Source organism: Hordeum vulgare, chromosome 4H (assembly GCF_904849725.1).
Source record: "Hordeum vulgare subsp. vulgare chromosome 4H, MorexV3_pseudomolecules_assembly, whole genome shotgun sequence".
NCBI lineage: Eukaryota > Viridiplantae > Streptophyta > Magnoliopsida > Poales > Poaceae > Hordeum > Hordeum vulgare.
Genome location: NC_058521.1, coordinates 211,007,977 through 211,020,143, shown reverse-complemented (window position 1 = coordinate 211,020,143; position 12,167 = coordinate 211,007,977). Strand labels below are relative to the sequence as shown.

General features: G+C 51.3%; 2 protein-coding genes, 1 long non-coding RNA gene and 1 pseudogene across 3 annotated transcripts in view; 2 read left to right on the top strand and 2 right to left on the bottom strand.

Annotated features, from left to right (window-relative positions):
* Positions 1-6,345, bottom strand: part of LOC123450403 — a 45,701-nt gene extending 39,356 nt beyond the window's left edge. The window contains exon 1 of the mRNA XM_045127679.1: positions 6,096-6,345. Within this exon, the coding sequence (XP_044983614.1) occupies positions 6,096-6,345 (250 nt within the window). The remainder of the gene's footprint in view (positions 1-6,095) is intronic.
* A 1,375-nt stretch (positions 6,346-7,720) lies between these two features.
* On the bottom strand, positions 7,721-8,609 carry LOC123448404. The gene is made up of 4 exons (XR_006631731.1): positions 8,530-8,609; positions 8,309-8,413; positions 7,838-7,969; positions 7,721-7,751 (listed from the first exon to the last, which is right to left on the bottom strand). It is a non-coding gene; the product is annotated as an uncharacterized LOC123448404 (long non-coding RNA).
* Positions 8,610-9,013: 404 nt separating this feature from the next.
* Positions 9,014-10,463, top strand: LOC123448402 (annotated as a pseudogene).
* Positions 10,464-11,085: 622 nt separating this feature from the next.
* On the top strand, positions 11,086-12,167 carry LOC123448401. Its single transcript, XM_045125259.1, has 2 exons — positions 11,086-11,178; positions 11,253-12,167. The coding sequence occupies exon 2, from the start codon at positions 11,260-11,262 to the stop codon at positions 11,935-11,937; it is 678 nt and encodes a 225-aa protein (XP_044981194.1). The 5' UTR covers positions 11,086-11,178; positions 11,253-11,259; the 3' UTR covers positions 11,938-12,167.

The following is a 12,167-nucleotide window of genomic DNA, read 5'->3' as shown; positions in this document are numbered from 1 at the left end:
CATATCTTTAGCCATCTCGTTAGCTTGCAGCCAGAAGAAACCAGCCCTGAATGCCTTGGCGATGATTGCTCTCGAAGAAGCATGATGACCGCAGGTCCCCGAGTGAATATCCTCCAGAATCAGCTGCCCCTCCTCTGGGAGATGCATCGTTGAAGAACGCCTGAGATACTTTCTTTGTACAATTGGCCATCAATGATAGTGAATGACTTCGACCTACGAACTATCTGCCTGGCTTGGACTTCGTCTTCTGGTAGTTCCTGCCTCAGGATATATGCAATGATCGGCATAGTCCAATCGGGGACGACAGAAAGAATCTCCATGACCAGATCAACCACAGTAGGTACATCGACTTCAGATGGATCCGTTGAACTCTTCAGTTGTACGGCTCCTCTGTAAAAGGATCTTCTTTGACTGAGGGAAGGTGGAGGTGCTCGAGGCAGACGTCACTCGGGACTGGTCTCCGAGTGGATCCGAGTTTCGCCAACTCATCCGCTGCTTGGTTCTTCAGTCTCGGAACATGGTGAAGTTCTAGACCTTCAAACTTCTTCTCAAGCTTCCTCACTGCATTGCAGTATGTAGTCATGGTGGGGTTCCTGACGTCCCACTCTTTCATCACTTGATTGACCACCAAATCCGAATCGCCGTAGACCATCACGCGACGGACGCCGAGTGAGATGGCCATACGCAACCCGTAGAGGAGAGCTTCATACTCTGCCTCGTTGTTGGAGGAATCGAAGTGTATCTGTAGCACGTATTGAGCTTGTCGCCCTTTGGCAATATGATCACAACGCCAGCGCCAGAGCCATTCAACATCTTGGACCCATCGAAGAACATTGTCCAATGGGCCGAGTACATGTGGGTCGGTTGCTGTTGTTCTACCCATTCTGCTATGAAGTCAGCCAGGGCTTGAGACTTAATAGCTTTCTTGGCCTCGAACTTGATATCATAGTACAGCATCTCCATCGCCCACTTCGCCACTCGGCCTGACACGTCTCGATTGTGGAGAATTTCCGACAATGGAGCATCAGAAATGACAGACACGGAGTGGTCTTGGAAATAATGGGCCACCTTCTTCGCAGTCATGTAAATCCCGTAGATAAGTTTTTGATAGTGGGGATACCTCTGCTTGGAAGGAGTCGGGACCTCGGAGACGTAGTACACTGGCCGCTGAACTTTGTATGCTTTGCCTTCTTCTTCTCGTTCGACTGTAAGAACAGTACTGACGACTTGATTTGTAGCCGCGATATACACAAGAAGGGGCTCTTTACTGAGCGGAGCAGTAAGAACCGGCTGGGTGGAAAGTAGGACTTTGAGGTCGTCGAATGTGACTTGGGCTTCGTCTGTCCACTCGAAGGTATCTGATTTCTTCATGAGTCGGTACAGAGGAAGCGCTTTCTCGCCGAGTCGACTAATGAACCTGCTCAAAGCCGCTAGGCAACCTGTGAGCCGTTGAACATCGTGTATTCTGACCGGCCTCTCCATTCGGAAAATGGTCCCGATCTTTTCGGGGTTGACATCGATCCCTCGTTCGGAAATGAAGAAACCGAGTAACTTTCCGCTGGGAACACCAAATGAACATTTGGCGGGGTTGAGCCTGATATCGTACCTACGAAGGTTGGCGAATGTTTCTGCCAAGTCAGTCAGCAGGTCGGAACCTTTGCGTGACTTGACTACGATATCATCCATATACGCCTCCACATTCCGACCGATCTGGTCGAGGAGACGTTTTTGGATCATGCGCATAAAGGTAGCTCCTGCATTCTTCAAACCGAATGGCATAGTGATGTAGCAGAAGCACCCGAATGGGGTGATGAAGGCTGTTTTTAACTCGTCGGGACCATACAGACGGATCTGATGATAGCCCGAGTAGGCATCAAGAAATGACAGACGCTCGCAACCCGCAATCGAATCGACAATTTGATCTATGCGGGGGAGCGGAAAATGGTCTTTCGGGCAGACCTTATTGAGATGCTTGAAGTCGATGCACATTCTGAGCGACTTGTCCTTCTTTGGCACCTTGACAACATTGGCGAGCCACTCGAAGTGGTGAACCTCGCGAATGAAGTTGGCTGCCAGCAGCTTGGCCACCTCTTCCCCGATTGCCTTCCTCTTGTGCGCGGCGGACCGGCGCAGGCGCTCTCGGACGGGCCGAGCGGTGGAATCCACGTGCAGTCGGTGCTCAGCCAACTCCCTGGGTACACCTGGCATGTCAGAGGGTTTCCATGCGAAGATGTCCTAGTTCTCACGGAGGAATTGGGTGAGCTCGGCTTCCTATTTAGGATCGAGGGTGGTGGAGATGTTCATCGGGGTAGCAGTGGCGTCCGTCGGGTGGATGTTGACCTTCTTCGTCTCTCCCACCGACTGAAATGCAGACTCTGAAGCTGGCTTCTTCGAGCGCATCAGGTCGGCGAGGTCGACTGTTTTCTTGTACTCGTCAAGCTCGAGGACGGCCATCTGTTGGTCAGCGATTCTTGATCCCTACTGCAGACACTCTTCAGCCCGCTGACGATTGCCTGTGATGGTGATCACATCCTTCGGGCCTGGCATCTTCAGCTTCAGGTATATGTAACATGGACGGGCCATGAAGTGCGCATAAGCTAGGCGACCCAGAATTGCGTGATAAGCGCTCTGGAAGTCGACCACTTCAAACGTCAGCTTTTCCTTGCGGAAGTTCTTGTCGGAGCCGAAAACGACGTCCAACGCGATCTGGCCGAGTGACTTGGCCTTCCGTCCAGGGACGACTCCATGGAACTGCATGCTGCTCTCGCTGAGTTTGGACATCGGGATGCCCATCCCCTTGAGTGTGTCGGCGTACATGATGTTCAAGCCGCTGCCGCCATCCATGAGGACTTTGCGCAGTCGGACTCCTTCTACCACCGGGTCGACGACCAGAGCCTGTCTCCCCGGGGTGGGTACATGTGCTGGATGATCCGACTGGTCAAAGGTGATCGCAGTCTGAGACCATTTGAGGAACTTGAGGCTGGCAGGGGTGGCCATGTTCACCTCTCTGTTCACCAGCTTCAGTCGACTCTTGCTCTCGACGTCAGCAAAAATCATCAGGGTTGCATGGACTTGGGGAAACGGATCCTCCTTATCCTCCTCATCATGTTCATGGTCCTTCTCACTCGGTTGCCCTTCGCTGAACCCCTGGATCAGGAGGCGACACTGTCGAGTGGTATGCTTCGCATATATGGGGTTGCCCTCTTCGTCCATCTTCGTATGAACCGGACATGGCTGGTCCAGGATGGGGTTGTTGAACTGCTTCTTCTTGGGGGTGAACTGAGCCTTCCCTTTTCCCTTGAACTTGGCATTGGTTATGGCTGCAGCTTCTGCTTGCGGAGCGGTCGGAGCTTTCTGCTTCTGCTTCCGAGTGTTGCCCCCGTCTCCTTCAGCGACTGTTTTGTGCTTGCCACTTCGGATGCGGTCCTCTTCTTCGCCATTTGCATAGCGTGTCGCTATCTCCATCATCTTGCTCATGGAGATGTCGCCTGTTCGGCCAAACTTAAGGTATAGATCCATGTACCGCACGCCTGCCTTGAAGGCGCAGACTGCTTGATGCTTGGTGACGTTCTCCACCATGTGGTAGAGAGTTGTCCAACGCTGGATGAAGTCGCGCAGGGGCTCATTCTGCTTCTGGACGCAGTGCTGGAGCTCCACGAGGCCAGCAGGGCGCTTGCACATCCCTTCGAAGGTCCTGATGAACACCCGGGCCAGATCTGCCCAGCTGTAGATGCTTGAGGGGGCCAACTGGTTCAGCCACGCTCGCACCGAGCCGTCGAGCATCAGAGGGAGGTGCTTCATGGCGACATGGTCGTCTCCTCCTCCGATCTGGACAGCCACTCGGTAATCATTCAGCCACGTTTCTGGCTTGGACTCCCCCGTAAACTTGTTAATTCCCGTCGCCAATCGGAAGTTGGGAGGGATGTGAACCGAACGGATGGCTCGACTGAAACACTCGGGACCAGAAATGATGGCCCTTCTTCCACTCGGACGGTCAATATCGCGACCATCGCGGTGGGCCCGGCCCCTGTCGACCCTCCGCTAGGCAATATGCCCTCTTGCGTCGGGCCTTGGGTCGTAAGTGTCACCGACTGAACGCCGATCATCATGATGTCGGGGCCCGTAGGGCCCACCCCGCGGAGGGGTGCGTGAACGGCGGCGATCTTCGTGATTTATGGAACCGCTGCCTCCTGTGTGCCGCTGATGGGAACCTGGGCTGTGACCGACCGATGCGTATTCGCATGAACAGAACTATTATAGATCCTGTCGTGCGACTGGGAGACCGCCGAATTCTGCTGATGCGCCGTGTGCAACAGGGCTCGGATCTGCTCGATCCCTCTACCAGCCTCTGAATCAGTCGGCTGGAGGGAATCGGCTATCTTGGCAGTTGCAACCAAGTTGAGGAGGGGTGTGCGGAACAGCTCCACGTTGCTCCCCGAGTGTGCCGACTGGCAGAACGGCGAGGTGGACGTCGCGCGCCGGATGCTTCGCCGATCTCGTGCTCGTTCTGGCCAGCTTGACGGGGGTCTTCATGGGAATTGGCCATGTGTACTTCTCCTGCAGGCCCGCGACCTGCGTACTCGGAAGGAAACTCAGTCGGAACCGAGCCCGAGCGCTGGGATGGCGGGGCAACCACAACTGACTCTAGAACCGCCACTTGTGAAGATGCGTTCTGGCGCGCCTGGGTGTGTTGCACCCAACGCTGGAGCCGCGAATGGCGGGACCGCTTGACGCGGCGCATGATGGCGGTGTAGGTCGACACCGAAACCGACTGCTGGAGAAGAAGAATGCCGCGGGCGCCGGCACGGAAGTGCGTAGCCCCACGACAGGGAAGCGCCTCGACGTCGAGGGGCGCATCCTGAAGCCACGCCGAATCATCGACGATGAAGGAGAGAGCGCCGAAGAAGATCTGGTGACCCATGCTCGAATCCCCACCGGACGACATGACGAAAGGAAGTAGTCGCAAACTCGCCGGCAGTCGCTTAGACGCCTGCCCCAAGGTGGGCGCCAACTGTCGTGGGTATAAGCCTGACAGTAGATGTGTAGGGTACGAAAAGGATGGGCAGAGCCTGAGCTACGGCGAGGTTGTATGAGTTCAGGCCCCTCTACGGTGGAGGTAATAGCCCTACGTCTTAGTGCTCAGGGAGCTTGTTGTCAAGTGGAAATATGGAATACAATGAGTTGCTAACCCCTCTACCAGCGGGGGAGGGTGGCTTATAAAGAGTGCGCTACCCTCCACAACGGTTCCGGTATAGGGGTGGAGTAGTGGCGATTGAATGCATACGTTACAGGTAACGTACGCCCTAAATGCTAATAAATGCACCTTGAAACATACGACCGTTTCCCTCCAGGGAGGTTACGATGTACCGAGAGGTAACCAGTTGGTTAGCTTGATATCCTCCGAATGCTAGTCTCCGACTGGACAGCTGAGGACCTGTTACCGACTAGATGATGGGGAGTCCTTAATTCAGTCGGAGCTGACTAAGGGCCTTGTCCTTTGTGAAGGGTAGTCCTTGGGTAGGACCTACAGGGCAGGCCTATGACCCTACCCTAGGACTATAACCCCATCACTACACAACTGATAAAATGCGACCTCATCACAAAATGGCATTTTTGCAAAATTACTCGAAAGTGAAATCCAATGCCACCATTGGATTCCTTAGGTTCTTCTACCCCAAAATCATATATCACACCACTATACTTGCATGCATAAAACTACCACAAAATAGAAAAGAAAACTACTCTCAATCCTAAATCACTTATCTGTGCTATTAATCTGTACTATTAAAGGCACGAGAGGGCAGATCCAACTCTTAATTTAAACCGTCTAATCATTTAATCAAGGGTCTAAAAACGTTGTTAACGAAACTAGATAGTTTTCGTTGGCGCTAATTGCCCACCCACATCTCGCGGTCAATCCCTCGCTGGCCATGCTCGCCCGCCTCCTCCCCCCCCCCCGCCGCCACGACTCGCCCTCCTCCTCCTCCCCCTCCCCCCTCCCCGTGGCTACACTCGCCCGCTCCTGGTCGCCCCCCCCCCGGGCTGCCGCCTCTTCCTCGCCCCGGTCGCCCCCCGGGCCGCCGCCTCCTCCTCACCCCGCCAGCCCGATAGCCACGTCAACGTGGGCCGTTCGAGCTTCAGGCACTGCAAGGCGCCGAAGCGGACTAGGTCCATTCCCAAGGTGCCCGCTGTCGGAGCCACGACGAGGGCCACGCGCCCGGGCGGCGGCAGCAGGGGCGCCGCGACGGTGCACGCCATGAGGGACGCCGAGAGCGGCGGCGGCGTAGGCGATGGGACGGTCCAGTGGGAGTGCGTGTTCCAGGAGCTCAACCCCAACTGATCCATGCCGGGAATGGCCAAACGATTGTTCATCCATAGTGCGCTCGTTGCCAGGACGTTTCCATCATCATCCTCTCAATAATCCTCTGAATAAATGCGGTGGCATATCTGTGTAAGCATGCCCTGTAATGTAAGCATGGCGACCTGTGCTTGCGCGCTCTGTGATTCTTATGGCAACTTTCAGTTCTTCCTTCCGAGTGGCTTGTGGCGACAATTCTTTCAAGCCTGATGTTCCTTTTATTTTTACAGTTTTAGTAGCATTCTTGATGTTCCAAACTGCAGAGCAGAAGTAGATGTTCGCTTGTCCAAAATTGTCGAATCATAAATCTGGAAGTAGCCCATTGACTCTCTTGCAGTAACATGTTTTACCTTCCTGTTTGGTACACATTGACAATGAGCAACAATGTAAGGTGTACATCACCGTACAAACCAGAAACGAAGGAGGAAAAGTAGCTCTTTCAGCTCATCTGCAGTTTTCATTTAGGGATTTTTTGCATCACTGATATTCCAAGATGGCTTTGTCTTGCTATCTTCAGATCATACTTTTTTGGGGGCGGTTTTGATGTGTCATTTTTTCTTCTAAAAAGAAGATGTCAGTTTATCCTCCAGATTTTGCATCCCATCTCATAAGGAAAAAATCCTAATCTCCTTGGCTCATACTCGGAAGAAGTCAATTTCAGATACCATATATATTAACCTGTTTCTTGTTTCTAACTTGTGTTGTCAATCTCAATTGCATCAGGTGGCCAATGCGTTCATGCCACTGAATGGCTTGCCAAACTTAGCAAAATCATCGGAGAGGCCAGCGGCGGCGGCCATGGCAGTCCCGGAGCTGTCCCTCTCATCTCCAGCAATCGACGCCCCCTGCATGGCCGCCCCGAGTGCCGACAGCAGCGCTGTCACGGACGCTGGAGCTCAAAGCCAGTAGCAGTGGGCGCAGCGGAAGGCCAGGCGGTGCTGGTCGCCAGACCTGCACCGCTGGTTTGTCGCCGCGCTCCAGCACCTCGGGGGCCCGCAAGGTGGGTGTTGGGCAGTTTGTTAATCACATTTATTGTTGGAATTCTTTGAGCAATATATGTTCTTCCTCCTTCGTGGTTGGTGTGCTGAAATTTTTATTTGCTATTGATGGATGCAGTCGCCACTCCTAAGAAAATCAGGGAGATGATGAAGGTGGATGGGCTCACGAATGATGAGGTCAAGAGCCACCTGCAGGTTTGTTCTTATTAACTTCTGTCTGTTCATTCATCAATCTAATCTACAATTTTCCATGTTTCCAACCACATGTGCATCAGAACATTTACCAGAAATACAATTCTCTTCCTGCAGAAATACAGGTTGCACACGCGGCGAGCATCCGACAGTGACCAGCAGCAGTCAACAATACCCTTCACAAAGCTCAGGTAACTTGGGAACTGGTGAATCACAAATCTCAGCTATTAGATTGACAGCTTAAAAGTTTTACAAAGAACCATGATGAGACAGCAAGTATGATGCATACAAGTTCTCCATCGAAGTCGTCTGATATGAACACGCGCTTGACATAAAGCCTGATATTTTTAGTCTTCCTATCAGTTATGTCCTCTTTCTTTGTAGCACGCACATACAGAATTGACCTGAATTCTACTTCACCCTGTATCAAATTTGATCAAGCACAATTTACTTGAATGTGAGTTGTGAAGATCCTTATCCATCACATTACCAATTGAATTACCATTTTCACATAAGAGTTTATTATTGCCTCTCGCAAGACTATGTTACAAAAATAGCAGTGCTACTATAATTTCAAAAAACAACTATGCGGGTAGCTGAATTTTGGCAGTTCCATGATACAAAATTAGACTGAATATTATTTAGGTAAAAGCAACTGCAGATATTATGTGATACACCAACCATGATGTGATAAAGGTGACGACTGTTGAATCAATAAAAAGCAACAGAAAGGGAACCAATCGAATGCAAAGAGATGTACCTCTGTAGTGAAGTGTGAGGAAGCCAAGGGATCCAAATACTCATTGAAGGTCTTCTTGTAAAATTCATTGTACTCCTCAGTTGATACCTCCTTAGGAGTCCGAAGCTGGCAACAACACAAATAATTTCAGGCTCTCTCAAAAGAAAAATTGGAAATGAAAAAACATACTTATAAATTATCAACAAGACAAGCAGCACAATAAACAGTCTCAAAGTTCTCACCCAAATAGGTTGTGTTTCATTTGTAAGTTCCCAGTCCCAATACTTCTCCACAACGGTTTTTGTCTTCTTCTTAACCTGTTAACATTGCAATATAGAAATTATCTCCAATTTTACATGTAAGAATGAAGTACAATTTGGGCAAGAATATTGCTCAAAGGAAAGAGATGCAAAATGACTTCTTTTTTAGAGTTTACAACGTTACCTCTTTTTTGGTTTCACCATCATCTTCTGTTTTAACTTTAGCAGGATCCTCGTCAACCTCAACCTAGAAAATCAATGTTTGTATGGCATAAGCAAGGTTCCACTTTAAACTATACTAATAAAAGCACGAAAGGGCATATCCAACTACAGATCTGAAGCGTCTAATCACATAATCAACGGTCAAAACTCCGTTAATGAAATTGCCTTCGTTAATCATTAATGAAACCCGAAAAATTAACGCACCGAAAAAATAAAAAAACAGGAAACCAGCACATCAGTTCACCCGTCGCCCCACGACTCCCACCCACATCCCGCACCACAACTCCCACACACCCCTGTCATCTCGTCTGTGCAGCGACCGCGCCGCCCCCTTCTCCTCCTCCCCTCGTCGCCGCCGGATCGCGTCCTCCGGGCAAAGCCCCCGCGCGGATCCTACGGCGGTGGGGCCTATATCAAGTGGCTCGGCTGCGTGCAGGGGCGCGGTGAGGTGGGCCGGGGAGAGCATAGCGAATAGGAAGTCGCCGAAGGTGGCCTTGGCCGGGACGATGGCGCGCGTACGCACCGCCCGAGCCCAGGATGGGGCGAGGCGTCGTGGCAGGCCTTGGAGTTTGCACCGAAGGAGCTCAGGAATGGGGAATGGGCGCGAGGCATCGCGGTGGAGGACGATACGGCGACCGACTTGCTCGCTTGGGCCGAGGCGTCAGGGCGGAGGACGACATGGTGGTCGGCTTGCTCGCTTCCGAGGATGGAGGCCGCCTCGCCGGGGCTTGGGTGGGGCATCACGGTGTCGGGCTATTGCCGGTGGTGCCGGGGCCGGGTGGTGGTTTGACGGGCGACGCAGAGGAGGTGTTGTCCTGGATCTAACAACCACCACAGGTTCGTTCCTCCTTCAATTTTTTCACATCCAAGCAATTAGAGAATCTAGGGAAGGTTGAGTTAGCGCCGCCGACGAGTGGATACAGGGGTGGCCCGGCGGGAGCTGCAGCTCGTCGGCATCGCGGCCATGCTCATCGCCTGCAAGTACGAGGGGATATGGCGCCCGAGGTATGGCCAAACACTTTCTCTCACCCCCCTTGGATCCATCGATCGCCTGTTCGTTCGAGTATATGTTCATGTTTGTCTGTGAACGAACTCTGAATCTGAAGTATCTGTTGTCTGCAGGTAGGCGATTTCATATCCATCGCCGATAACTCCTACTCGAGGCAGCAGATCCTGTCCATGGAGAAGAATATCCTGAACAGCATGGCGTGAAACCTCACGGTGCCCACCCCGTCCCTGGTGCGGTTTGCCAAGGCCGCTGGGGGCGACAAGGAGGTGAGAAGAACTGGTCATGGATTTTGATTCTGATCTCTGAACTTGTCCCTGTCTGACATGGAATTTGCGTCCTACGTAGTGCTGAACTTCTTTTCCTCCTGTTCTTGTGAATGAATGCAGCTTCCAAACATGATATTCTTCTTTGCCGAGATGGCTCTCATGGAATACGAGCTGGTCACCGTGCGCCCCTCGCTGCTCGCAGCGTCTGCCGTGTACGCTGCTCGGTGCACGCTGAAAAGAAGCCCCATCTGGACAGAAACCCTTAAGCATCACACCGGACTCGCTGAACCACAGCTCCTATGAGTGATCCATTTACTTGTCTCTCTGTTGTATAAGAGGCCTCAAATTAAAATTCATGATATAGAATATATATAGATACGTAATTTTTAACTATTGAATTAAGGGGGAGTTCAACAGCATTAATCGACTCGAAGTGGCGATGAGCAGGGCTAAATCCATTTAACTCTGAGATTAGTTGCTAACAAGTTTTTAGAAGTACTATTATAGTTATAGTCCGTGCCGGTATCTAACCGTGGGAATTATCATTCTAAGGCCTTGTTCGGTTAATCCACTGTCCAAGTGGATTGAGGTGGATTGGAGGGGAATGGGTGGAATTTGTACTAGATGGGATTTAATCCATGCCAATCCCTCTTATTTTCGGTGGAACCGAACAAAGCCTAAAACATATGGTGTCTCACCGTGAGAGTTATCATTCTTTTGCTGCAACATCACGTTCATTTGTCATTGAACCTATTAATGGACTTTTTAGCAACTGCTGGGCACAGTACTAACACATTCTTACTGCAGGTTGTGAAGTATCAGATTGTTGCTTTCGACATCGTCAACTATGTACACGAGCAAGGGAATACAGCGTTGCATATAGCAGCGTTCCGAGGTCATTTACCGGTGGTGGAAGCCCTAATGACTACATCACCATCACTTATATCAGCTAGAAATGAAGTTGGTGACACGTTCCTCCATATGGCATTGACTGGCTTCAGAACTCTTGGCTTCCGGAGGCTTAATCGTGAGATGGAGCTCACGAAGCATCTGGTCTCTGGATCGATCATGGATGTCAACGATGTAATCAACGTGCAGAACGACGATGGAAGAACCGTGCTTCACCTAGCAGTGGTTGGTAATCTGCACTCCAGCCTCGTTGAGCTCCTGATGACCATGCCATCGATTGACCTGAACGTCCGTGACAGCAACGGCATGACCCCGCTGGATTTACTGAAGAAGCAGCCGCACACTGCATCGTCTGAGATACTCATCAAGGAGCTGATTCTGGCCGGCGGGATCTCGAACTCGAGGGATCACGAGAAGAGGTCCGCCATTGCTTCTCAACTGAAGATGCACCACATTGTGGGCAGCCCGGGGACTTCTTTCAGAATCTCATATGTTGAGATTTTCCTCCATGCGGGCATTGATGCGTCAGGCGTCAGTGAAAGAACGAGAACGAGAACGACCTCGTTCTCCAGGGAATCGGACGATGACACCTCCTCGGTGGACTCCGTCAAGAGATGGAGCCATGTCGAGACTACCCCGACACCGCTGAGGCAGAGGTACTCCAAGGTGAGCTCCCTATTCGGCAACAAGCGAACCTTGGCAAGTCCATCAATGAAGATGAGGTCGGCAGCTGACCACACACTGCCCGAATCTCCCCCGGTTTCGGCGTCATGGTCTTCGTCGTCGTTGATCGACAAGATCGAAGCAGTCCGTCTAGACAAAGACGAACCATCACCCAGCGCGAGTGCAATGATCAGGCACACACCTAAGAAATATGGATCTCTGAACAGTAGACTTATGAACCAGTACCTTGGCACCGGAGCGCAGTTGGGGGATTCAACCTCGGGGCAGCGGTCGAGACGATCACTTTTGTCAGTAGTCTAATCAGATGAGTTAGATGGTGCAGTTTAAATTTGACTGATAAGGCTGAGATAACTAAATATGTCTACAAAAATTACTAATGCAATGTGGGCAGGTAAGTGTAACTGAGTGCATGATCTAGAAATGGATGGATTATAAAGTTCCTAAAGTTAATTACCATATGTGCAAATCATGACCTCTGCCTTACATAATGTGTAAGTACATGAAATGACAGATGTGTCTATCATTCATCA